This window comes from Brassica napus, unplaced genomic scaffold (assembly GCF_020379485.1).
Source record: "Brassica napus cultivar Da-Ae unplaced genomic scaffold, Da-Ae ScsIHWf_1118;HRSCAF=1591, whole genome shotgun sequence".
NCBI classification, from domain to species: Eukaryota; Viridiplantae; Streptophyta; class Magnoliopsida; order Brassicales; family Brassicaceae; genus Brassica; species Brassica napus.
The window spans coordinates 27,340-53,353 of record NW_026014543.1 but is presented as its reverse complement, the minus strand read 5'-3'; the positions used below and the strand labels follow the sequence as shown (position 1 = coordinate 53,353).

The 26,014-nt window shown below is 36.9% G+C and overlaps 6 protein-coding genes and 1 long non-coding RNA gene across 7 annotated transcripts; 2 read left to right on the top strand and 5 right to left on the bottom strand.

Moving 5' to 3' along the window:
* Positions 1-6,189: 6,189 nt before the first annotated feature.
* LOC125596047 lies at positions 6,190-7,851 on the top strand. The gene has a single exon (XM_048771374.1). The coding sequence runs from the start codon at positions 6,190-6,192 to the stop codon at positions 7,849-7,851; it is 1,662 nt and encodes a 553-aa protein (XP_048627331.1).
* A 2,735-nt stretch (positions 7,852-10,586) lies between these two features.
* LOC125596048 lies at positions 10,587-13,732 on the bottom strand. Its single transcript, XM_048771378.1, has 10 exons — positions 13,314-13,732; positions 13,134-13,232; positions 12,603-13,052; positions 12,472-12,528; positions 12,321-12,401; positions 12,190-12,246; positions 11,881-12,098; positions 11,713-11,794; positions 11,193-11,580; positions 10,587-10,950 (listed from the first exon to the last, which is right to left on the bottom strand). The coding sequence occupies exons 1-10, from the start codon at positions 13,401-13,403 to the stop codon at positions 10,673-10,675; spliced, it is 1,800 nt and encodes a 599-aa protein (XP_048627335.1). The 5' UTR covers positions 13,404-13,732; the 3' UTR covers positions 10,587-10,672.
* On the bottom strand, positions 13,609-15,120 carry LOC125596046. Its single transcript, XM_048771373.1, has 3 exons — positions 14,245-15,120; positions 13,748-14,161; positions 13,609-13,647 (listed from the first exon to the last, which is right to left on the bottom strand). The coding sequence occupies exons 1-3, from the start codon at positions 15,118-15,120 to the stop codon at positions 13,609-13,611; spliced, it is 1,329 nt and encodes a 442-aa protein (XP_048627330.1).
* Positions 13,973-19,194, bottom strand: LOC106455031. Its single transcript, XM_013897090.3, has 10 exons — positions 19,107-19,194; positions 18,906-19,040; positions 18,739-18,807; positions 18,559-18,645; positions 18,122-18,481; positions 17,610-18,038; positions 17,221-17,474; positions 17,052-17,133; positions 16,544-16,928; positions 13,973-16,447 (listed from the first exon to the last, which is right to left on the bottom strand). The coding sequence occupies exons 2-10, from the start codon at positions 18,981-18,983 to the stop codon at positions 16,182-16,184; spliced, it is 2,010 nt and encodes a 669-aa protein (XP_013752544.3). The 5' UTR covers positions 18,984-19,040; positions 19,107-19,194; the 3' UTR covers positions 13,973-16,181.
* Positions 19,195-19,330: 136 nt separating this feature from the next.
* LOC106451707 lies at positions 19,331-20,082 on the bottom strand. The gene is made up of 3 exons (XR_001289624.3): positions 20,036-20,082; positions 19,903-19,950; positions 19,331-19,825 (listed from the first exon to the last, which is right to left on the bottom strand). It is a non-coding gene; the product is annotated as an uncharacterized LOC106451707 (long non-coding RNA).
* Positions 20,083-20,337: 255 nt separating this feature from the next.
* On the bottom strand, positions 20,338-21,618 carry LOC125596045. Its single transcript, XM_048771372.1, has 3 exons — positions 20,767-21,618; positions 20,487-20,678; positions 20,338-20,418 (listed from the first exon to the last, which is right to left on the bottom strand). The coding sequence occupies exons 1-3, from the start codon at positions 21,616-21,618 to the stop codon at positions 20,338-20,340; spliced, it is 1,125 nt and encodes a 374-aa protein (XP_048627329.1).
* Positions 21,619-22,734: 1,116 nt separating this feature from the next.
* On the top strand, positions 22,735-25,855 carry LOC106383815. The gene is made up of 2 exons (XM_048771371.1): positions 22,735-23,499; positions 23,583-25,855. The coding sequence occupies exon 2, from the start codon at positions 24,185-24,187 to the stop codon at positions 25,853-25,855; it is 1,671 nt and encodes a 556-aa protein (XP_048627328.1). The 5' UTR covers positions 22,735-23,499; positions 23,583-24,184.
* Positions 25,856-26,014: the final 159 nt, after the last annotated feature.

Sequence of the window (26,014 nt, the reverse complement as noted above, 5' to 3'; positions counted from 1 at the left end):
TCTCGTAACGTAGCCATAGACTCCAATCATGGTGATTACATCTGTGTTCTCTTCGTAGAGATTGATTCCTAGAGGATGTTAATCTATTGACAACGAAGAATACGGTGGTGATGGGGGTCTCAACAATGGCAGAGATCCTCTTACATGGCTGCAACAAGAGTGAGAGATCGTGAAGATGGAGATGGTTTCTTACGGCTAGGGCTTTTCAATTAGGGAAGAGGATATGTACGATCATATATAATAAGACTTGGTTTGGAAAATGTTTGGTTTAATCTCAAATAATTAAGAATCTTAAACCAGCTTCGGTTCACAAAACTGGGTCGTTACAATTCTCCTCCACTAATAAGGAATCGTTTTCGAATTCAAATAATAAGCCGACTGTCCAATACTTCATCTGAATAAATCAATTTTATATGAGTCTTGGTTCTCAGGTCTCTTCCTGGATTCTGTATTTTTTTTTTTTCTCGAAACGAACTTTGACAAACTAGTCATTGTCCCCTGGACCGCTTTCACTTGCCGATCCAAAATCTCAACTGGCTGAATAGATGTAGACAACATTTTTTTTGTTTCCGAGTCTTAGATCCTCCTGAAATGTCCTCATTTTCAAATATACTAGATCGCCCATATGTAACTCTAAATCCTTACGGCGCTTAACTACATAAATCCTCTGCCGTCATGGGCTCCCCAAACCAATCCTTGAGCATGTCATTTGCTATACCATCTTGAACCATTACTAGTTCTAACTCTCTGTCACTCCCTCACTTTGGTCCAAAAAAGTGGTATACAACGAGACCTACCATAAATAGCCTCATACGGTGTCATCTCAATGCTCGGACGATAGTTTCGAGATGTAGGCAAAACTCTGCTAGATGTAATGCTTTTCGATCTTCCATTCCACTGTAAAATGCAAATCTGAGCATGTCCTTTAAGCCTGAATAGTTCTCTTTGACTAACCATATATATGCTGATAATAAGTTGTATTCCTGTGGATCTTTGTCCCAAGTTTCTTCTGAATGACTCCAAAAATGTAGTGAACTTCGAATCCCAATCTGATACAATGTTGACATCCATGAAACCTCCAAAACTGAATAATGTAGGTCTACTCAAACTGATTAGCTCAAACTGTCTTCTTAATTACTAAGGAAATGGGCTGACTTGGAAAGTCTATCCATGACTACCCATGTGTCATCCTTTCCACATATGGTGATTTAAAAATCCAATAACAACGTCCATAATCACCATGCCTCATTTCCAGTCCGGCAAAAGCAAACTCAAAATAACATGATAGATAACTGATCCTCTGACATAGCCATCTGACATGTCTGACACTGTGACGCAATGAAGCTACAACTCCCTTCATACTAGATCAATTATAGTAAACACTTCATATCTTTGTACCCCTTGGTGTTCCCGATGGGTAGAGAAACACAAGTGATGTATTTGCTATAAGATCCCTTTTTTTAACAGCTTATCGTCCAACACACAACTCAGTTTCGTTATAGATATATCCTGCTCAAAACTATCCTGCTCAACACTAATGATATCCAATACTCCCAACCTCGATAGTCTTACAAATCCATAACGCTAACATGCGCTTGGCGTATTCTCCATAGCAAAACTGCCTGCTCCAAAGTTGGAGATGGTTTCTTACGGCTAAGGCTTTTCAGTTAGGGAAGAGGATATGTACGATCATATATATAGAAGACTTGGTTTGGGAAAATGTTTGGTTTAATCTCAAATAATTAAAGAAATCTTAAACCAGCTTCGGTTCACAAAACTGGGTCGTTACAATTTTGGCAAAGTACTTGTGCAAGAGTTGGCTTAGATGTGTGAGGAAACTCGTCTAAACATTGGGGAGGAATTGGAGAATTTTTTTTAAACTTTGAATTGCGATCAACAGAGTTTTGACTCAGAGGTTGTATGAGTTTGTTATAAGGAAGAAGCATGTTCTTTTGCAAATAGTTTGATCTCCCAAGAACAGGAAAAAAAAAATCATTATAGTGACTTTAGTTTTATTTGTGTGTGAGGATTTTCGTATACCGTGTGGGGTCTTTGAATGTCGTTTGAAGCTTAGACCGAAACTTGTTTTGATCGATGAATCGTGTTAACGGTTTTTCGCTTAAGTATTTTGGCAAACTATTTTTTGCGAGAGTTGGCTAAATATGTGAAAAATGTGTTATCGTATTGCCGAATTTTTTAAAAAATATCAAATACAAAAGCTGATATTTAAAACGTAGTATACGAGCATACATATACGTACCCACTCCCCCCCCCCCCCCCCCTTCCCCTCCCCCCCAACAATGTTTTGCAAAGGGGACAGCTGAAAATGTCACGACAGGCTGGCAACGTACTTCTTTCGAGGATCAAACCATCATGTAGTTCATTGTGCTCACAGTGAGTGATTATTTGCTTGGCAGGGTTGTGCCATTTTAATAGTATCGAGTGCTACTGGATTAATGGCTTTTTCCCGTGTTGAGTCGACCGGGTCGTTGGGAGCATCAGGTTTGGAAGTTTGTTCGCTTCCTTTGTCTAAACTTGGTGCCTGAATTGACGTCAGTTTTTTCGAAGCGTCTTGACCATGGGTTGGACGATCATGGTTTTTGTATGTTTGGAGTTTACCATTGGTTGATTTTCGACCTTCCATAGCTTATGCTCGGCTAAGAAGAAAAGACGCGACTGTTTCTGACCGCCCCAAATCATTTCGACACCCATTGGAGTCGGGAATTTGATTCAGAGGTGATTAGTAAATGGGATGGCTCCCATGGAATTTATCCAAGGCGTTCCTAGGATCGCTTTGTAGATTGATTGGTTGTCGGCTACTAGGGAATCTATGATCCGGCCAGAACGAGAAGCTTAACTTGTCCGAGAGTCATTGTTGTCCGAGAGTCATTGTTGAAAATAGCAACATTTAAAAATAGTTAACATTTGATAGTAATTTTATTTTATAAATCCTAGAAAAAATATAGTTATAAAAGACAATGTAATTTTAGTTTTCTTTTTTAACGCCCTAAAAAAAATTTGTTGTTTTCTTTTAAAAAAATCGTAAAAAAAAGAGATTTGTATCAGATTTTTTTAAGTCATAACCAAAAGAAAATTGTAAGAAGTTATTTGATAGTATATTTTAAGAGAGAATTTGATGATGAACATGATACCAAAAGTTATTTAATTAAAAACGAAGTGTGAAAATAGTATTGATGAATTGTAAAAATCATAATTTAAAAATTATTTTATAGTAACTAAAAATTATTATTTGATAGCAATTATATTTTTTTTGAAATTCTAAATATAAGATAATTGTAAAAGTTTATATGATAACACTTTTTCCTTTTTTTAAATTATTAAAAAAATTAAAAAATTGTTTAGTAGTATTGTTTCCTTTTTTTAATCGTAAGTAAAATTGAGATTTGTAAAATATATTTTTTTTCTTTTTTAAAAATCCTAATAAAAATAAAATTACCTATTTAATAATAGTTTTCGGAAAAAAAAGTTGATGACAAGTACTAAAGCTATTAAATTAACAAAAATAAGAAATTAGGATGTTGTCACGATTGGTATTTATGTGTTTGGTCATACGAAAATCAAACACATGTTTGATATATATATGTTCATGTTTGCTCATAAAATTTGATTATTATTATTGTCAACCGTACATATGTTTAGTCAAAAACAAATCAAGCTTCAGCGATATCTTATTAGATTTTTTAGTTTTATTATTTAGTAATTTCTAATTCATTTTAGTCAAAATGTTATTATGAAAATATATCATTAATAAATAATGAATCAAAAAAATGATTTAACATTGGATAAGTTTAATAAAACATTAAATTAGTACATAAGAAAGTGTATAATGTTGTCATTGCTTCTTGGCCTTATTTAACTTCCAAATTCTTTTTTAGGTATGGATGTTTTTTTAACTTTAAGTACAAGATGATAACCGTTAGTCTATACACCATGATTATAAAAACCAAATACTAACTGAAACTTATGTGTAAAAATGAATTTTAATTATAAAATACATCTTACATAATACATGAAAAAAAATTATAAAACTATAACAAAATATTTTTTATATTTTTTCTGTTAAATTCAAATATTAAACAAAGCCCGTTGCAACGCGCGGGTCCAAATCTAGTTACCAATAAAATGCATTGTTAAAGTATGTATTAATCCTTATATTGTATTTTGATTTTCTACTTCTTCATAAAAACCATCTTTGTCTTCTTCTCTTTTTTTCAACATGGTTAATTATTGAATTTTGCGTAATTCTGTCTGGCCACCAATATCTTAATGCTCCATTAAATCCAGTTACTAGCATAATACAAGCTTGCTTATCAAAATGACATCTAGCTTTAAATGATATAGCGGGCATTCCCATTTCTTGAAATAAATTCATTATTTCATATTTTGAACTTCCATCAATATTCCACTCATATATACCTTCGCTAGTGTATGTTTATGGTGTTCTTCAAATAATAGATCATGTGAAGTATGTAGTGGATAATAAGGTTTTTTAGATTTCATCGTTTTATGTTTTATTCTATTAATTTCTTGAATATCATTTTTAACTATGAGGATGTTTGGATAGATTCATTATCATTTTTGTCTATAATATTGATTCCTTTATGAGAAAATGACACAAAGAACACTAAACCAAGTTTTCCTCCCCAAACTAGCACTCAGGATCAGAAGTCACAAAAATAGGTTTCATTAAAGGGGCAATTTACCCTTATGCCCCCTTCTTTAACTAATTTAAAAAACAAATTTGAAATCAATTGTCGCCGTCCTCGTTTCATCGCTTCTTCTTCTCCTCATCGCTGTCTTTCGTCGTCGTCGTCGTCTCTCCGTCGTTGTCGTCGTCGTCTCTCCGTCGTTGTCGTCGTCGTCTCTCCGTCGTCGTCTCCCCGTCGTTGTCGTCGTCGTCTCTCCGTCGTCGTCGTCGTCGTCTCTCCGTCGTCGTCTTCGCCTCTCCGTTGATCCGTCGTCGTCGTCTCTCCGTTTATTTATCGTCGTCGTCGTCGTTTCTCAATTGATCTGTCGTTTCTACGTCTATTCATCTCATTCTCTCTCTCGTGTGTCTGATTTGATTAAGGTTTGAATCATTTCATTTTGTTATACATTATCTAGGTTTTGTTATATATTATTCATTTGTTGATGAATTGAAGTTGATTTTGTAGAACAATGGAAGTTTTGTGCATCTGTGGACAATGGATCTCAAAAGAATCTCTCCAGTGGGAGTTTCTTGTTGATTTGAAGAGGAATGCATCAATCATTTCCATAGAAGAAGATCTACTGTATGAAGATTTGATGAAGATTGTCTCTGAAGATTTTAGTGTTAAAGAGGAAGAAATCAGTTTGAGTTATGGTTTTTCATTGGATATGAAATGTATTATTGAAAGTTTCCCCCCACTCTCGATAGGTAATACTCGTCAGCTCAGAACTTTCATTTCCAAGACTAGAGCATTTGATGGAACCTGTCGTTTGTGTGTTAAGGTTTGTATGATTTTTTTCTTACTTAGACTTTTCAGGATATGCTTCATAACCAAGTATTATGCCTTACAGAACTACTTGACTTTTGCAGGTTAGTACTGATCCAGCTAGCTGTAACACTCAAGCTTCTGATACATTTGCTTCTACTGTTCCATTGAATGCCAATCCAGCGATTCTTTCTACTGTGCAGAGTGAAAAACAGGTACATTGTCCTTAATTCCCTTTTTCTGTTTGTGTTTGCATGATATGCTTCATAATCAAGTATTATGCCTTACAGAACTACTTGACTTTTGCAGAGTCTTCTATATGAAGGTGTTTCTACAGTTCCTCTGAATGCTCTTCCGGATTTTAGTACTGATTCAGCTAGCTGTAACATTCAAGCTTCTGATACATTTGCTTCTACTGTTCCATTGAATGCCAATCCAGTGATTCTTTCTACTGTGCAGAGTGAAAAACAGGTACATTGTCCCTAATTCCCTTTTTCTGTTTGTGTTTGCATGATATGCTTCATAATCAAGTATTATGCCTTACAGAACTACTTGACTTTTGCAGAGTCTTCTATATGAAGGTGTTTCTACAGTTCCTCTGAATGCTCTTCCGGATTTTAGCCCTGTCCATATTGGACTTTCACCAAACACGAGAGTAGCTGGCGATATTAAGGTGAATAGCTATTTTAAGACAAAGAGAGAGTTGATGTTGAGGATGAAGAAATGGGCTTTAGAGTGGAAGTTTGAGTACAAGACTGTCTCTTCTAACAAGTCAAGAGTGCTTTTGAGTTGTGTTGATGAAAATTGCACGTGGAGGATGCGTGCTATCAAGCTACCTGTTTCAGATTTTTTCGTTGTTAAAAAGTATGTTCATGAGCATACATGCGATACAACACACAGGAAAGCCAACCACAGACAAGCATCTGCAAAGTTGTTGGGTTCTTTGATTTCCAGCAATTATGGAGAAAAAAAGGAAGGTCTCAAACCGAAACAGATCATTGAACAGGTCAGGATGCTGCATGGTGTTCACATCAATTACAAACAAGCTTGGAGAGTGAGAGAAGAAGCTCAGATTTTGGTTAGAGGGACTCCTGAAGACAGCTATTACAATTTGTCTAGGTGGTTGTATAAAATCACAGAAACAAACCCTGGTTCCTTGACTTATCAACATGTTGATGCTGCAGGAAAGTTCAAGTATGCATTTGTGGCTTTTGGTCCATCGATAAGGGGATTCTCATTGATGAGGAGAGTTATTGCAGTAGATGGTACATTTCTGAAGGGAAAATTCAATGGGACTTTATTGGCAGCTTGTGCTCAAGATGGGAATTATCATCTATATCCTCTCGCCTTTGCAGTGGTTGACGCAGAAAACGGCGCCTCTTGGAAATGGTTCTTTAGAGGTTTGAGCCAGAAGATCCCGGACGCTTCGGATCTTGTTTTTGTATCAGACAGGGCTAACTCCATTTCTTCAGCGTTGGAGGATGTATATCCCTTATCTCACCATGGAATTTGCAGGATCCATCTGCTCCGCAACATCACTCCTACATATGCGAAGACTGGGTTGCTACCTCTGGTGGAAAGCGCTGCTGATGCCTATACGTGTCACGAGTTCTGGTTAATCTTCAAGGACATAAAGGATAAATGTCCTGAATTGGCTAAGTATCTGGAAGAGTCTGATTTTAGGAAGTGGGCACGAAGCTATGCGCCTGCGAACAGGTATAATATCATGACTACCAACATTGCAGAGTCTCTCAATTCTATGTTGAAGATGCCTCGTGAGTTGCCCATTATCTCTCTCCTTGAAACTATCAGATTGACGATGACCACTTGGTTTTTTGAGCGACGCGAAGCGGCTGCGAAACATAAGCACCTGGTTACTCCAAAAGTTGTGCAGAAATTGGTATCTAGGTTAGGGGCCGCAATGTTGTTGAATGTGTATCAAGTTGATCGAAGCGAGTTTGAGGTGAAGAATGAAACAATGAAGTTTGTTGTTGACTTGGAGAAGCGGCATTGCACATGTAATGTTTTCGACATTGACAAGATCCCCTGCATCCATGCCATCGCTGCTGCTAAGCATATCAAGAGAGATGAAAACCGTTTTGTTGATGCTTCTCACTTGACAGAAACGTGGGCTAAAGCTTATGCTGAAAGCATACATCCTGGTGGAGAGTTGTCAACGTCCACCTATCCAGAGAATATTGATGAACTGTCTTGCCCACCTCCAGCTACCAAAAAGAAAAGTGGACGCCCTCCTACAAAGAGAAAGAGATCCGTTGGCGAGTTTGGGGTTCCTGGATCTAAATCTCAGTCCCACAAGTGCAGCAGATGTGGCACAGGAGGGCACAACAAGATCACATGCCAGAGGCCTATAGGATGAAGTTCTACATTTTTACATTTTTATCGATTATTATTTGGATGTTGGCTATTTGATGGTTACATGATATGCACAAGACCATATACATTTTTTCTTTTGGAACCCTATCCTGAATAAGTATGATTTCTTCCAACTTTTGTAATATACAACATTATCTTTTGATCTCATTTCAATTTTTAGTTTAAACTTCTTTGCTAGAAAAAAACACAGTAATATTCAACTATTCTGGAATCCCATCCAGAAATACCGAGTTCCTTTCCAAGGTTTATAATACAACATTTTCTGTTAAGAATAATTATGTGGAAAAGTGTAACAGATGATTCTCCTCGGTCTAGCGGCTAAAACACCTATCTGTCGAAATTGTAACGCTTGACTCGACCCGGGTTCGATTCCCCTACTAATCAGAGTTTTTTAAAAAAATTTAAGTTGAATAAAAATAAAAGAAATATATTACTTTACTTACAACATGTAATGACTGAAATTAACTTGGCCTAGTGGCTACTACACCTTAATTCCCTCTTTCCTCCTAGTCATCTTCAGGTTCGAATCCTATGAGATGTGTATATATATTTTTTTTTCCTCCAAAATTTGCAAATCACATTATCAAATTTTCCAAATGTGTAGATATTAATCCTTAGTTTTGATCTCATTTCATTTTTTTCTAGTTTAAGAAAGAAGCACACTAATATTCATGTATATTATTCATGCATACTCTGGAAGCCCATCCTGAACTATCAAAGATCTTTCCAATGTATTATACTATAAATTGTATGGCTAAATTCAATTATGTGGAAGCAACTAACAGATGATTCTCCTCAGCCTAGCGGCTAAACCACGAAACCTATGATACCGAAACATTTGTTCGACCCGGGTTCGACTCTCCTACGAGTAATGGTTGATTTTTTTTTTGTTCAAACATATATCTCAGGAATCGAAGAGTCTCTTCCAAACGACATCATGTAACTCAGTAACCGAAGAGTTTCTTTTCGTCAAGATTGGCTGTTATATGATTGGTTATTTCAGTAACTGACTTCAATAATCGAAGAGTTCCACAATAATCAAGAGTTTATTTTAACTGACTTCAATAATCGAAGAGTTCCTTTTAGTTCTATAAATATAAGGGACGATATCAGACCTTTTATTCACTCACTTCATTTCGTCTGATTTATCCTTTTGCAATACAAGTTAGTTTTCGATTTTTCTCATTTTCCATTCAATTCATGAACTTTTTTCTATTTCTATTTTATCGTAACATCTTAGTTTCGATTTTGTTGCAGGACAAAGTTTCAATGGAAGGAAGTTCAAAGAAGATGATGAAGCGTCCCATAGAGGAGGTTTACGGATGTGATGCCGCCGAAGGTTTCAATAAGGGGAAGAAGGAAACTGTGGTACATTACAGGGCTCTTCTTCGTTTGTCCAACGAATACAGGCTATCTGAGAATGATTGGAATCTGGCATCCAGCAAAGCAAATTCAATTGCTGTCCAAATCGAGTTGCTTGAAGATATTATCAAAGCTGATGGAAAATTTGATTTAACTGCTGAGTTGGAGAAACTCAAAGAAGAGCACTCGGAAGCGGAAGGAATGCTTGCTGATGTGAAGGTCAAAGTCCCTGATTGGGATAAACTTGGCGAAAGTTGGCTGTGTCATGAGTAATTTCATGTTATCATCTTCTCTTTTTATGTTTTTAAGGACCACATTATGTTTGATTTTCAGTTTTTATTTTAAATGAATAAGTACTTTTGTTTCTCTTGTGTTGTTTCTTCAATTAACAACCTAAATAAAAAACTTGTTCAATGTTTTTCACTATTTTGTAATGGTTTGGCCTAGTGTTCTTGTAACTTGGTTATCTGATTTGCTTATTTGTTTTTGGAAAGCCATCCTGAATACATAAAATGATATCCAGATTATATAAATCTATCGTCTGTGAATAAATAAGTTCACATTTACTCTGTTATCGAATATCCACCGTAGCCTAGTGGCAAGCCCTTCTACTCTTAGTGTACCCTTATCACACAATAAGCCGTGTTCGATCCCCGTTGTGTATACTCACATTTTTTTCTGTTTTTAATTAAATATTCAAAAGTTATTTTCGTTTTATTATAGCTTTTGGCAAGTATAACACCCTTGGTACAACGGCTGCACACTTTGATTCATCTTTCGAGAGTTCACGAGTTCAATCAACATCAGATCACATTCTTTTTCATTTTTTTTTGTAAACTTTAAAGGAATTTGTTTTTGGAAACCTATCCTGAATACCTAAAATGATATCCAGATTATATAAATCTATCGTCTGTGAATAAATAAGTTCACATTTACTCTGTTATCGAATATCCACCATAGCCTAGTGGCAAGCCCTTCTACTCTTAGTGTACCCTTATCACACAATAAGCCGTGTTCGATCCCCGTTGTGTATACTTACACTTTTTTCTGTTTTTAATTAAATATTCAAAAGTTATTTTCGTTTTATTATAGCTTTTGGCAAGTATAACACCCTTGGCACAGCGGCTGCACACTTTGATTCATCTTTCGAGAGTTCACGAGTTCAATCAACATCGGATCACATTCTTTTTCATTTTTTTTGTAAACTTTAAAGGAATTTGCTAGGCTTTGGTGCATTTTGCTTTCTCACTCTTTTTCTGGAAACCCATCCTAAAAGTACCATAAGCATTTGACAATTCATCAATACATCCTAAAAATTTTCAATAACAATCTAAATGAAAAAAACGTTAGGGATAATTCATTACAAACTTAAACTTAAACGTTAGGGATAATTAATATCAAAGTAGAAAAACAGAGTAGAAAACAGAACAAATATGACATTTTCACTTCCTTTGACCTTCCTGGAAATCTTTATCCATAAACTGGTCGAAGATCTCACAACATAGCTTGCTTCGTAAGTCCATCGCAGTTTCATCATTTATATTAGCCATGCTCTTCAATCCCAGTGACCTGCATTCCAGCATCTTCACAACAAAAATACCACAGTTGTATGGAAATTTTGTCTTTGGAAGCCCTTCTGCAAACTTAACTTCAAATGGACTGATATCTTCGAAATTAACCTCTTCACCAAGAAGTTCCATCTTTATGGCACTAATCAACACTGTCATAAATACCCAAAATTATACAATAAATCAATCACCAACAGACAACAAAATGAATATGTAAAAATGCATCACAAGCACAAGCAGCAAGTGACAAACTTTTATTTTCTAAATTAGCTAAAATTCTTTTTTCAGGATACGCATACTTTCACAATCCTATCCATTATCAATGTAACAATATAAATTAAACTGATTTTTCTACACTGAATGATAAAATTAATAAATCACAAAAAGTTTTTACCTGCCAGTTCTTGGATTTGATTAAGAGCACGTTTGATATTTGCTTTTGGAAGACCACAATGGAAGAGTGTGATTGTGTTGTCCATCAATTGTATCTCCACCCCAATATAGTGATAGCTCAACTTATCTTCAATGACACCATATATAACATCAACATCTTCCAGCCATACCTTCTTTGGATGTATTAAACCTTTCACAAGTTCGCCTACACAGCCCTCCAATAACGTTTTTTTTTTCTTATGTGGCTTCCTGACAGATTCATAAGCGTACCCAACCACTTCTAAGAATTTGACTGGTACAAAGCATGCTGCTGGAAGATTGTTGTTGCGGAACCAAGCACCTTGCTCAACCCTCTTACAATTTAGCATTTCAAATGCAACATTTATGTGCTGCCAATGTAACAATATAGTTAGAAACTTCATATAGAACTGCTATAACATGGACATCTAGCATAGCTCAACTCAACCTCTTCCTAAACATATGACACAATCAAATAGAAGACAGAACAGAGTGTTGATTACCTCTTTGTTGAGATTGTTTTCTGCATCGTCCATTTTTTGAAAGAACTCTTTTTCAATTTCTTTTCCATTGATATAAAACGGTCTGTAGTTGATAAAATTAACTAGTATCAATCGAAACTTTTACAAAATAAATTAGGAATATTTATGCGAGGACAAAAAGTTGCTTACACACGATATATGCCCCGTAGATCCATCCAGTGTGCAAGCCTTGAAAACCGAGGAAATTCAGGTGTCACAAATGGATCAATTGGAAGGATTACCTCAGGTGTTACAGGTATAGGAGGGTTTCTAGGTCGTATTGGCCTCTTCTCTTCTCGCTGTAGAAAAGGAAGCAAATCTACTGGCTGAGCATTTGCTTTCTTCTTCTTACCAACATCAGGCTTCCCCTTTAATTAAAAATAAAGACAAAAATTCAGGATCGTTTTTATCTTTATACTTGAATGCCTTCCTAATATGAAGTAAAAATATTTTTTATACCTTTTTTGCATGATCGTCTTGACTTGGTTTCACACTCTTACCCTGCTTTACTTCCATCTGTGAAACAAAACCGATATATCAAACTATTGACCTGAACTTCAATTCAAGTGGATCTTATTCATTTTTATTACCTCTTTTGCCATTTTCCCAACACCATCTTCTGATGGACCAGCTGCTTCATTTTTCTTACAAGCGACAGCCTTCGCCTTCCCCTTTTTGAATGACAAAAATTCAGATACATTTATATCTTAATTCCTAGTATGATGTATAAATATTTCATACCTTTTTATCACCATCTCCTTCACTTGGATTCACACTCTGCGTCTGCTCTTCTTCCATCTGAAAATCAATACCGAGATATTAAACAAATGACATTATTTTTCAATTCAAGTGATCCAAGGCATTTGTTTTACCTTTTTTGTCATCTCCCAAACACCATCTACCCATTTTCTTGGTTTTCGCATCTCAGAATGGTGGAAGTAAATTTGTTCTTTAGAATTGTTCAAAGAGACAAAACACGAGCCATCAAACAAAATGACTTTAACTTTTCCAGCGCACCAGGCACCATTGTCGAACGCCTCCACGTCCTGCATTAGCTCATAACTTTTCTTCGCTCCAGATCTCTCAGGTGGTGGTTGAGGACGTATTCTGTCAATTGATACACGTGTCTCAACACTCCTTTTCCTCTTCTTTTCGTCCAGAGACGGGACGGAGTACTCAACTTTCACCATCTCAACCCCATCAACCAAATATGTTGCCAACACATTTCCTGGATACCATTTATGACAAGTATTGTCATCTTGTGATGAAATCTCCACATTTGCTCCGATCTCAAAGGGATTTTGAACTCTGCTTTCTACATCCTGTGATGGTTTAGATTCAAGGATATCCAGTCATTTTGATAGTTGCTGTATATTTATTAAAGGTTTTAATGAAAGTAATACCTTATTTTGCTCTGTTAAAAGATTTCTGCGAGCTCGGGTATTTGGCTGTGTGTCGGAAATGTTTGGTGAAATGATCTCATTCATAAGCTCGTGAGTCTCCTGAATTCAGGAATGGTTGAATGAACACGTACAAGGGCTTCCAAAAATTACTTGAAAAGTCCAATTTTTTAAAGAAGGTACCTGCTGCGTCTGAATTGGAGTAAGGACTGGAGTCTCAATATTCTGTTGAGCTATTGGAGAACCAGGTGTCTCTTTCGTGATCTCATTCATAGGCTCTCGTGTATCCTGAAGTCAGGAATGGGATTATGAACACGTACAAGAACTTCCAAAAATTAATTTAAGTACAACCAAATTCATAATTTTATAAATACCAACAGTTTTCAAAATTATACTTGCCTCATTGTTAAGTTGTTCATCTGCTTGATCTGCATTGGCTTCACCTTGTCTGGAAGCCGTCTCATGAAATGGAGTTGTGTCAGTCTGTGCAAGTACAACAAAAATTAGGAAGGCAATCCTAAATATGTATAACATCTTCCAAAATTACTTGACAACTCAAAAAAAAACTGAATCAAGAACTAGATAAACATTAATTTTAATTTCCGAAAAAAAGTTACCTCATTGTTTGGAGTTTCATATGAAGTAACTCTTTGTAGTTTCTCTAGTTTTGTCACACGTTCTTTAATCTGTTTCCTGTCTTTTTCAATCAAACACAAACGATCGTTCATGATCCTTAAATTATCTCCCACCATCTCGCTGATTCTGTTGATCTTTGATTCCAAAGACTCCTCCTGATACGAAGAAGAAGCTTGACTCATCCCTCCATTCCCAAACAGTAAAGATGCTCTTCTTATTTGTTCATTAGCACCGTATAGGTCTACTGACATGTTTCGCCAATCTCTAATTTTAAACTTATAACCTCTCTTGGATAAATCGGCCATGTCATCCAGATCTTTATTAGCTTCGTCTTCCATGCAAACATCAGCTTCTGGATCATTAGAAATAGGAGGTAGGATGCATGTGACCTTAAGCTGAAACCATAAAAATAATTAGCTTTTAAATGGAGAATCATAAGGCAAAACAGAAACAAGAAAAAAATAATGTAAAAACTTACATGATCTTTGATTTCAATTAGGAGAACATCTATCAGCTGTGGAGAAGCTATTTGAAGGTACTTCTCACACAAAAATATTGGGGTAGACGGTTGAACGCTCAGAATAGGAACAACTTGACTGAATGCATACTGTAGCAAAGGTACTGACTCAAGTATCCATATAAGAAATGCCATAGGGAATCCTTGCAAATCATAATTGTTTTTGTCGAGGCTTTTGTCGACAGCTCTCTGAAGTGATTTTAACAGCAAATTATAAGCTGTTCTCCCCCATGGGTATGTCATCAAGACATCCATATCCTGCGCTATTTTCACATAATCCAAAGTAAAAGTTGTGCCACCGTCGAGAAGGCTCTTCTGTAGTAGTATGCTCTCAATCAGGAGGAGCATTGCAAGGCAGAATCTCTCATCAGAAGCATCTTCTCTTGTGTTTCTGAGCTGCTTCTCCACGTCCTTTACTGTATGAGTACGCCCTTTTAGGAAGTCCCACTTAAATTTCTCGGTTTCCTCTCGTGGTTCTCTTGCTTCACCACTACATTTCAAACCAGTCACCATGTGGAATTCTCTTATAGAGAACCTCATTGGCTGAGCACCAAAATGGAACCATGCTTCGTGTCTCTTCACTGTCTTGATGCTTTTGGTGAGAACTGCGTGCACTATCTTAGCTGATAATTTCAAAGACCTCTCTCCAAGCTTGATCACCGGTCCCAAAAACGTCCCTCTTATTCTGTTGAACTCATCATTTCCTAGAATTTCCTTAACAGTTTTGATATAAGCAACTATCGAGTGTTGGTTTATCGATATCGTCTTCTCTGGCTCTGATCCAATCGGATACCTCAGCTCAGGCAGTGCTAGTCTTAATGGTAATGGATCTCCCATCTTGTTTCTATCCTGCGTAAACAAGAAAAATTTTATTTGTCTAAATTAATTAAAATCCAATTTTCAGGAAGGGTTTCCTGAAACAATACAAATCCTTCCTGAAGTCTATACACATGCTTTCACATGAACTAGAATTCTACCAATCATATTAGGTTAAAACGAGCAAGTCTATACACAAGCAAAAACCAGGAGACCAATCTCTCAGAAAGAAAACACACATAAGGTTGAATCTGCAACATACCTTAAAGAGATAGAGCTCTAGAAATGGTTTTTCTCGGAGAATAGAGAGAGCTCGCGTAAAAGATCGAGAGAGAGAGAGAGTTCTGGAGATGGGTTTTCGTCGGAGATCGAGAGATATGGAGATGAGAGAGAGATTCGAGAGGCGGAGACGAGTGAGATTCGAGAAGTTTGAAACGGCGAGAGTGTTGAGACGGCAAGAGTTTTGTCTTTTTTCAATCGAAATGTATTGTTTTGGAAACCTATCCTATATTAATTGGTTTAAGTATGCTTATGTAATATTCTTTAACAGATGATTCTCCTCAGACCAGCGGTTAAACCAAGGCATTTCATAACTCAAAAGTCTCTCTATCCCCGGGTTCGATATGTGGTGGATTCAAAATCAATTTTAATTTTTTTTTGTGTTACAGTTTGGAGTTAAATAAAATTAAATGTAATCCATTAACAGATGATTCTTCTTGGCCTAGTGGCTAAACTCCCACACTATCCAAATACGCAAACTCTCTCCCTCTGGGTTCGATCCTTTGTGGTTCTAAATTTTTGTTGTCTGTAAACATCACAATTTTAAGCTTACCATATACATGTCCAATCCTTAGTATATAATCTCATTTCATTCTTTTTTACATTTGAAACACTTAACTTTTTTTCTGGAAACCCATCCAGAAACATTATTTTAACCTTCCAAGATATATGATACCCAAAAAAAATACTTGATATCCTTCCAATCTTTCTTATGTAACCAGACGCCAACAACATAACAAAATAAACAGTCATAACTAAAACCGAGTCTTAACTAAAACAAAAAATGTTTTCATGCATCATTCTCATTTCCCAAAGCTCTCATCCACAAATTGGTTGAAGATCTCACAAGACAAGGTTCTCCTTAGCTCCAATGCATTGTCATCATTAATCTTTGTCATGTCTCCTATCTTCAATGACTGGCACTCCAGAATCTTGACAAGAAATATCCCACAGTTGAAAGGATGTTTTGTCTTGGGTAAACCTTGTGCCTGCTCAATCTCAAATGGAATCATCTTCACTTTATCTACCTCATCACCAGAAGATTCCACCAGCAGATTAGAAATCAACACTGTCATATTTAAAAATCAATATCAAGATAGAATCAGTTGAATATTTCAAACCAAGAAACAGTTGAATACATCAAATACAAATTGTTTATACATACCTGCCAACTTTTTCACTTGAGGAATATCAATGCTGTTGCTTTCCTTTTGAAAACAATCATATACTGTGATTCTTTTCTTCTTCAAATGAATTTCCATCCCAATCCAGACATTGCTTTTTTTTCCAAGAGTAATCCCATACACAACATCAACATCTTCTCCCCATGTCTTCTCTGGATATACCTTCCCTCTCACAGTATCTTTAAATAAATCGTTGAAAATCTTTTTACCTTTGACCTTTTCTTTCTTGTAAGCCAAATCATCAGAGAGCAAGCAATGCAAGAACTCCATAGGTAGGAAGCACGCCTTTGGAATCTTGTAGTTGTGGAACCAAGCAGCATTCTCATTTCTTCTGCAATTTAGCATTGCAAAGGCTCCATCAATGTGCTGCAAAAAAAAAGGCAAACATTATCTAATTTGTTACTATATAATTCCTGAAACTAAACAAATCCTTCCTGAATTTTTTTTTAAAAAAAAAGCTCAAGGCAAGAACATATGTAAACAAATTACCTCTTTCTTAAGGTCCTTTTTTGCATTTTCCATGCTTTGAAAGAAAGATTTCCTTATCTTATTATCATTGATTGATAGGGACCTGCAGTCGATTAAAGATTCAAAGGAATTACCAAACCTCTTATACATAAATATAAGAATATATAGACAAGGACAGAAACATGCTTACGTTTCATGCATGCCGGGCTTTAATGTCATCCAATTTTGAAGCCTTGAAAGCTTATGTTCCGCAGGAGTTGAAAACGGATCAACTGCAGGTATAATCTCAGGTATTACAGTTAAAGCCGGATTTCTGTCAGACTTGAATGGAGTTTTTGTGTCTCTAGATCGTTTAGGCACCCTCTCGCTCCTTCTTAGGAAAACATTATCCATTCCTGAATTTTGTGATGAGGCAGCAGCTTTCCTTTTCTTATCAGGCTTCACCTTTAATCAAACAATAGACACCAAGCAAAATATTATCAAATTTGTTGCAATCGGAATTTCTGGAAACCATTCCTGAAACTAAAATGTATGTATATCAAACAATTCACGTGAAGTATAATTCTAGTTATGATTTACCTTATCTGCCATCTTCCAGACTCCATCTTTCCATTCTCTATGAATTCGCAAATCTGAATGTTTGAATAGAATAGTTTCCATAGAAGTATAGAGACACACCGAGTATGTGTTATCACCAAGTACCATGCTAATTTGTCCGCTGCTCCAGCCATTGTTGTAAAAGGCTTCTACCTTATCCATCATCTCAAAGGATTTTTGGTCACTAGTTGGTGTTGCAGGACGTATTTTGTCAGCCGTGATAGTATCCTGAAGTTTCTGAAGTCTATGTTGGTCTGTGAAGAGTGTCGTGTACTCAACTGTCAGCTCCTCTAGTCCTTCACACAGTTTAAGATCAACAACCTTTCCTGGATACCATATTTCGTCATCAGTAGACAAAATCTCAACCTCTGCGCCTATTTGAAAGTGAGCTAGAAGCCTGCTTACTTCAACCTATTAAAAATGAAGATTCAGTAACATCAGCGGTTTTAAATTGTTAGAATAATAATTAAAGATCAAATATACTCGATGCATACCTCGTTTGTTTCTGAAAAATCTATAGCACTTGTCTGAAGATGCTCTGTTTGCTGAGTAATAGGCGGCATCTTCGAAACATCTGTGGAAACTAGCTCAGTAGTAGGTTCTGTAGTATCCTTGAGATTTTCTTCTGCTTGATTCTGCTCTGATGGTGTCTCATCGGATTGATCTCCCTCACTTGTCTGAAGGTGCTGTGTTTGCGGAGTAAGAGGCTGTGTCTTCGAAACATCTGTGGAAACTAGCTCAGTAGTAGGTTCTGTAGTATCCTTGAGATATTCTTCTGCTTGATTCTTTCTGCTTGATTGTGTATGCTCTCCTTCACTTGTAGAAAAATATTGGGTCGCAGTTTCTGTCTCACTCTATAAGACAAAAGTAAATGGTAAGAGTTAGTTGAATAGAAAAATATTACATAAACATTTTAAATATTTCTTCTTACCAAAGCATTCTTATTTTCTTCAATAACTAGTGCAATTAGTGAAGACAATGGAGAGGAAGGTGTGTGATGCACAGCATGTGTATCCTCCTGTAATAACAGTAAAATAAAAGAGGTAGTTATGAAGAAGTTTCTACAATTTAAAATTCAAGTTGTACTTATGAAAGACATTTCTATGCTTACCTTTTTATTGTTTGCTGAAATGATCTCAGTCAATGGCTGTGTAGCCTCATACGTTTCCTCTGTTACCGTCTGCAAAAAAAACAAAAAAAAGTCAGGTAGGGGATCAAAAACACGTACAAAAGCTTTCAAACATTACTTGAAATCTCCAAGATTTTTTGAACATTTACCTGCTGTTTCTGAATTGGAGTAAAAACTTGAGCCTCAATACTCTTTGGAGATATTGGAGAAGAAGGTGTCTCATTCATTTCCAGTGTTTCTTTTTGCAAAACTTGAGTCTGAGCAGCAGGTGACTCAATCACAATCTGCAAAAAATATCAGGAAAGGCCATCATGAATACATTCAATTATAATTTCTAGAGTAAATATTACCTCATCATCTGGTTTTCCTTCTTCTTGATTAGTTTTGGGTGGCGTTTCATTAGTAGAGGTTTGTGTTTCCCTCTGCCAAAAATTAGAAAGGTCTATATATGTAAATCACCGAAAACTAATTGTAAACTCCAACTGTCATTGAGCATATACCTCTTTTGTCAGATTAGGAGTAAAAACTTGAGTATCAAGGGCAGGCGTGTCATCCGATGGCTCTCTCTCAATCTGTAAAAATTATCACGAAGTCAATCCAGAGTATGTTCTAAAGCTTCCAAACATTAACTTTAAAATCCAAGATTTTTTTTTGACCATGTACCTGTTGAGTCTGACTTGGAGTATAAACGAGAGTTTCAATACTCTTTGGAGCTATTGGAGTAGACGTTTCTGTTTCTTTCTGTCAAAAATCAGAAAAGCCTTTATATGTAAAAAAAAATCACCCAAAACTAATTTGTAAACTCCAACTGTGAAAACAATATCATTGAGCATATACCTCTTTTGTCAGATTAGGAGAGAATACTTGAGTATCAAGGGCAGGAGTTTCATCATCTGATTCATTTATTGTCTCCTGCAAAAATCAAGAATGCATTCAAGAATATGTACAAAAGCTTCCAAATATTACTTCAAAACTCAACAATATTTTATTGGTTACATACCTCATGTGTCAAATTAGGCTGTTGAGACATTGGAGATAAAGGCGTCTCACTCGATGGTTGCGTGTAATCCTGCAAAAATCAGGAAGGCATTCAGGATTTTGTACAAGAATTTCCAAATATTTTCTTAAAAATTTTTGAGCATATACCTCATTTTGTTGAGACTTTGGAGATGCAGCTGATTCAATCATTGTCTCCTGCAAAAATCAGGAATGCATTCAAGAAGTACAAAAGCTTTCCAAATATTACTTCAAAACTCAACAATATTTATTGGTTACATACCTCATGTGTCAAATTAGGCTGTTGAGACATTGGAGATAAAGGTGTCTCACTCGATGGTTGCGTGTGAGACATTGGAGATAAAGGTGTCTCACTCGATGGTTGCGTGTGAGACATTGGAGATAAAGGTGTCCCACTGGATCGCTGTTTGTCAAATATTAGGAAGGCATTCAAGAATATGTACAAGATCTTCCAAAAAATACTTGAAAATGCAAATGTAAAAGAAGATGTTTTGAGAATTTACCTTTTGTGTCACGTTAGTGGGAAAAACATTGTTGTTTCCTTCCAACTCTGACACACGAGCTCTAAGATGTATGTTTTCTTCTTCCAGTAATGACATTCGATCCTTCATGCTCTTCAGATTCTCCTCCATTACCGTGATGATCCTGTTCACTTTTTCATTTACTGAATCCTCATCAATCGGAGTAGAAGCTTGGCCAGTCTCCTTATTTGCCATCATTTGAATAAGAGCATCCAATGTGTCAAATGTGTCTACACACCTATTTTCCCAGTCATCGGCTGTAATCTTGTACCCTTTCTTTGTTACATCTTTCACTGTTTCCAGCTCGTCACTATATTTGTCTTCAATGGAGATATCATCTTCTGGATCATGAGGAATAGAAGGTAGTATGCAATGGACCTTCAGCTGAGAGTATTTAAAAAAAGACCAATGAGAAACATATTAAAAAGAAGAAGCCAAATAAACTGAGAAACATATACTTGGAAAAGCTTACCTTTGTATCAGCTTCAACCTGTAAAACCCTATCAAGTGATGGATTCTCTACCTCAGTGTATTTTTCACACAAGTAAGTCGGCCCAGGAACCTCAACTGTTGGTACACACTTACTGAACTTATCCCTTAGCAAAGGAATCGACTCTAGTATCCAAAGAAGGAATACTAGAGGATAACCTTGCAACTCAAATTTGGATTTATTCTCCAAATGATTCGCGACAGCGTTTTGAATTGACTTCAGGAGCACAATGTAAGCCTCTTTTCCCCATGGATATGTCATATCCTGTGCATTTTTCGCATATTCCAAAGGAAAACTCCCTCCTTTGCTCTTCCGCAATAATATGCTCTCTACCAGGATGAGCATTGCGAGGCATACTCTCTCCTCAGAAGCATCTTCTCTTGTGTTTCTGAGCTGGTCCACCACGTCACTTAACTTATGACTACGCCCCTTTAGCAATTCCCAATTAAATCTCTCGGTTTCCCTTCGTGGTCCTTCTAATGCACCACTACATTTCAAGCCTGTCATCATATGAAATTCTCTTATAGAGAACCTCATTGGCTGCGCACCGAAATGGAACCAGGCTTCATTCTCCTTGACAGAAACGATGCTTCTAGTGAGAATGGCGTAGACTATCTTTGCTGATAACTTCAATCCTCTCTCACTGAGCTTCATTACAGGTCCCAGAAATGATCCTCGGACTCTTATCATCTCATCTGGTTTTAGGATGCTTTTGACAATAGAGATATACTCTGAGCCAGAGTATTGGTTGATTGCTGACTTTTCCTTTGGCTGTGAACCAATAGGATACTTCAGCTCTGGCAGTGCTAGTTTTAGAGGTACTGAATCTCCCATCTTGTTTCTATCCTGCGTAGACAAGAAAAAAAAAATCCAATTTTCAGGAAGGGTTTCCTGAAACAATACAAATCCTTCCTGAAGTCTATACAAATCCTTCCTGAAGTCTACCAATCATATTACGTTAAAACGAGCAAGTCTATACACAAGCAAAAACCAGGAGACCAATCTCTCAGAAAGAAAACACACATAAGGTTGAATCTGCAACATACCTCAAAGAGATGAATTACGCTCCAACAACTTTGTGTTCCCACAATTCAAAAGTCTTTCATTTGCTTCGCTGGTTAATAAGAAAGAGTAACAAACAAATCAAAATCAAAACGCAAGCTTCCCAAATTTTAATTCAAAAACCCTAATTTTAAAAAGTTACATAGTGATTTGTGTCCGATTTTGAGAGTAGAGAGTGTGACGCTGATGATTAGATAGCCGGAGAAGATGATTAGCGAGCCGGAGAAGATGATTAGCGAGCCGGAGAAGATGATTAGCGGCCGGAGAAGATGATTAGCGAGCCGAAGAAGATGACTAGCGAGCCGGAGAAGATGATTCCCGAGCCGGAGACGACGATTCCCGAGTCGGAGAATATGATTCCCGAGCCGGAGACGACGATTCCCGAGTCGGAGACGACAGTGCCGGTGAGGGTTTGAAGATTCCCGAGAGGAGACGACACGATTCGCGATCGAAGGAAATGAAATGTTTTTTTTTTATTCTTATAACAAAAGGTATAAGGGTAAATTACCCCTTTAATGAAACCTATTTTTGTGACTTTCTCATTCTAGTGCTATTTTTGGGACATAAACTTCAAAAGGTGCTATTATTGACAATTACCCTTATCTTATTCTGATACATTATTTTTCTTTTTAATTTTCTGTTAACTTGGTTTGATATACAACGTAATAGCAATATCATAAATGAATTCTTCTATTTGTTGTTCTTATGAATTTTTCATACTTATTCTTGAAATTATGTATTATGGATTATTTATGTATTTAAATAATTTTGTTGTTATATTTTTGATATCTTATGGATTATTTTAGTTTTCCTGTAATGGAGTTATGTATGTATTTAGAGAAAATGACACAAAGAACACTAAATGAAGTTTTCCTCCCCAAACTAGCACTCAGGATCAGAATTCACAAAAATAGGTTTCATTAAAGGGGCAATTTACCCTTATGCCCCCTTCTTTAACTAATTTAAAAAACAAATTTGAAATCAATTTGTCGCCGTCCTCGTTTCATCGCTTCTTCTTCTCGTCTCTCCGTCGTCGTCGTCGTCGTCTCTCCGTCGTCGTCTCCCCGTCCTTGTCGTCGTCGTCTCTCCGTCGTCGTCGTCGTCGTCGTCTCTCCGTCGTCGTCTTCGCCTCTCCGTTGATCCGTCGTCGTCGTCTCTCCGTTTATTTATCGTCGTCGTCGTTTCTCAATTGATCTGTCGTTTCTACGTCTATTCATCTCATTCTCTCTCTCGTGTGTCTGATTTGATTAAGGTTTGAATCATTTCATTTTGTTATACATTATCTAGGTTTTGTTATATATTATTCATTTGTTGATGATTTGAAGTTGATTTTGTAGAACAATGGAAGTTTTGTGCATCTGTGGACAATGGATCTCAAAAGAATCTCTCCAGTGGGAGTTTCTTGTTGATTTGAAGAGGAATGCATCAATCATTTCCATAGAAGAAGATCTACTGTATGAAGATTTGATGAAGATTGTCTCTGAAGATTTTAGTGTTAAAGAGGAAGAAATCAGTTTGAGTTATGGTTTTTCATTGGATATGAAATGTATTATTGAAAGTTTCCCCCCACTCTCGATAGGTAATACTCGTCAGCTCAGAACTTTCATTTCCAAGACTAGAGCATTTGATGGAACCTGTCGTTTGTGTGTTAAGGTTTGTATGATTTTTTCTTAGACTTTTCAGGATATGCTTCATAACCAAGTATTATGCCTTACAGAACTACTTGACTTATGCAGGTTAGTACTGATCCAGTTAGCTGTAACACTCAAGCTTCTGATACATTTGCTTCTACTGTTCCATTGAATGCCAATCCAGCGATTCTTTCTACTGTGCAGAGTGAAAAACAGGTACATTGTCCTTAATTCCCTTTTTCTGTTTGTGTTTGCATGATATGCTTCATAATCAAGTACTATGCCTTACAGAACTACTTGACTTTTGCAGAGTCTTCTATATGAAGGTGTTTCTACAGTTCCTCTGAATGCTCTTCCGGATTTTAGTACTGATTCAGCTAGCTGTAACATTCAAGCTTCTGATACATTTGCTTCTACTGTTCCATTGAATGCCAATCCAGTGATTCTTCCTACTGTGCAGAGTGAAAAACAGGTACATTGTCCCTAATTCCCTTTTTCTGTTTGTGTTTGCATGATATGCTTCATAATCAAGTATTATGCCTTACAGAACTACTTGACTTTTGCAGAGTTTTCTATATGAAGGTGTTTCTACAGTTCCTCTGAATGCTCTTCCGGATTTTAGCCCTGTCCATATTGGACTTTCACCAAACACGAGAGTAGCTGGCGATATTAAGGTGAATAGCTATTTTAAGACAAAGAGAGAGTTGATGTTGAGGATGAAGAAATGGGCTTTAGAGTGGAAGTTTGAGTACAAGACTGTCTCTTCTAACAAGTCAAGAGTGCTTTTGAGTTGTGTTGATGAAAATTGCACGTGGAGGATGCGTGCTATCAAGCTACCTGTTTCAGATTTTTTCGTTGTTAAAAAGTATGTTCATGAGCATACATGCGATACAACACACAGGAAAGCCAACCACAGACAAGCATCTGCAAAGTTGTTGGGTTCTTTGATTTCCAGCAATTATGGAGAAAAAAAGGAAGGTCTCAAACCGAAACAGATCATTGAACAGGTCAGGATGCTGCATGGTGTTCACATCAATTACAAACAAGCTTGGAGAGTGAGAGAAGAAGCTCAGATTTTGGTTAGAGGGACTCCTGAAGACAGCTATTACAATTTGTCTAGGTGGTTGTATAAAATCACAGAAACAAACCCTGGTTCCTTGACTTATCAACATGTTGATGCTGCAGGAAAGTTCAAGTATGCATTTGTGGCTTTTGGTCCATCGATAAGGGGATTTTCATTGATGAGGAGAGTTATTGCAGTAGATGGTACATTTCTGAAGGGAAAATTCAATGGGACTTTATTGGCAGCTTGTGCTCAAGATGGGAATTATCATCTATATCCTCTCGCCTTTGCAGTGGTTGACGCAGAAAACGGCGCCTCTTGGAAATGGTTCTTTAGAGGTTTGAGCCAGAAGATCCCGGACGCTTCGGATCTTGTTTTTGTATCAGACAGGGCTAACTCCATTTCTTCAGCGTTGGAGGATGTATATCCCTTATCTCACCATGGAATTTGCAGGATCCATCTGCTCCGCAACATCACTCCTACATATGCGAAGACTGGGTTGCTACCTCTGGTGGAAAGCGCTGCTGATGCCTATACGTGTCACGAGTTCTGGTTAATCTTCAAGGACATAAAGGATAAATGTCCTGAATTGGCTAAGTATCTGGAAGAGTCTGATTTTAGGAAGTGGGCACGAAGCTATGCGCCTGCGAACAGGTATAATATCATGACTACCAACATTGCAGAGTCTCTCAATTCTATGTTGAAGATGCCTCGTGAGTTGCCCATTATCTCTCTCCTTGAAACTATCAGATTGACGATGACCACTTGGTTTTTTGAGCGACGCGAAGCGGCTGCGAAACATAAGCACCTGGTTACTCCAAAAGTTGTTCAGAAATTGGTATCTAGGTTAGGGGCCGCAATGTTGTTGAATGTGTATCAAGTTGATCGAAGCGAGTTTGAGGTGAAGAATGAAACAATGAAGTTTGTTGTTGACTTGGAGAAGCGGCATTGCACATGTAATGTTTTCGACATTGACAAGATCCCCTGCATCCATGCCATCGCTGCTGCTAAGCATATCAAGAGAGATGAAAACCGTTTTGTTGATGCTTCTCACTTGACAGAAACGTGGGCTAAAGCTTATGCTGAAAGCATACATCCTGGTGGAGAGTTGTCAACGTCCACCTATCCAGAGAATATTGATGAACTGTCTTGCCCACCTCCAGCTACCAAAAAGAAAAGTGGACGCCCTCCTACAAAGAGAAAGAGATCCGTTGGCGAGTTTGGGGTTCCTGGATCTAAATCTCAGTCCCACAAGTGCAGCAGATGTGGCACAGGAGGGCACAACAAGATCACATGCCAGAGGCCTATAGGATGAAGTTCTACATTTTTACATTTTTATCGATTATTATTTGGATGTTTGGCTATTTGATGGTTACATGATATGCACAAGACCATATACATTTTTTCTTTTGGAACCCTATCCTGAATAAGTATGATTTCTTACAACTTTTGTAATATACAACATTATCTTTTG

What these genes read in the sequence shown, in the direction of transcription:
- LOC106455031 (XM_013897090.3), bottom strand. Translation starts at nt 18,983, where the DNA reads ATGAATGAGACACCTTCTTCTCCAATATCTCCAAAGAGTATTGAGGCT. An exon ending in CTCCAATTCAGAAACAGCAG is followed by an intron (nt 18,808 to 18,905) that starts GTAAATGTTCAA and finishes TTTTTTTTGCAG; the next exon opens with ACGGTAACAGAGGAAACGTA. An exon ending in ATTTTTCAGAAACAAACGAG is followed by an intron (nt 18,039 to 18,121) that starts GTATGCATCGAG and finishes CATTTTTAATAG; the next exon opens with GTTGAAGTAAGCAGGCTTCT.
- LOC125596045 (XM_048771372.1), bottom strand. Translation starts at nt 21,618, where the DNA reads ATGGGAGATTCAGTACCTCTAAAACTAGCACTGCCAGAGCTGAAGTAT. An exon ending in AGGTTGAAGCTGATACAAAG is followed by an intron (nt 20,679 to 20,766) that starts GTAAGCTTTTCC and finishes AAATACTCTCAG; the next exon opens with CTGAAGGTCCATTGCATACT. An exon ending in ATGCTCTTATTCAAATGATG is followed by an intron (nt 20,419 to 20,486) that starts GCAAATAAGGAG and finishes AAAAGTGAACAG; the next exon opens with GATCATCACGGTAATGGAGG.
- LOC125596046 (XM_048771373.1), bottom strand. Translation starts at nt 15,120, where the DNA reads ATGGGAGATCCATTACCATTAAGACTAGCACTGCCTGAGCTGAGGTAT. An exon ending in TAATTGAAATCAAAGATCAT is followed by an intron (nt 14,162 to 14,244) that starts GTAAGTTTTTAC and finishes TTATGGTTTCAG; the next exon opens with CTTAAGGTCACATGCATCCT. An exon ending in ATGAAACTCCAAACAATGAG is followed by an intron (nt 13,648 to 13,747) that starts GTAACTTTTTTT and finishes ATACATATTTAG; the next exon opens with GATTGCCTTCCTAATTTTTG.
- LOC106383815 (XM_048771371.1), top strand. Translation starts at nt 24,185, where the DNA reads ATGTTGAGGATGAAGAAATGGGCTTTAGAGTGGAAGTTTGAGTACAAG.
- LOC125596047 (XM_048771374.1), top strand. Translation starts at nt 6,190, where the DNA reads ATGAAGAAATGGGCTTTAGAGTGGAAGTTTGAGTACAAGACTGTCTCT.
- LOC125596048 (XM_048771378.1), bottom strand. Translation starts at nt 13,403, where the DNA reads ATGAATGAGATCACGAAAGAGACACCTGGTTCTCCAATAGCTCAACAG. An exon ending in CTCCAATTCAGACGCAGCAG is followed by an intron (nt 13,233 to 13,313) that starts GTACCTTCTTTA and finishes TCCTGAATTCAG; the next exon opens with GAGACTCACGAGCTTATGAA. An exon ending in TTGGGAAAATGGCAAAAGAG is followed by an intron (nt 12,247 to 12,320) that starts GTAATAAAAATG and finishes TTTGTTTCACAG; the next exon opens with ATGGAAGTAAAGCAGGGTAA.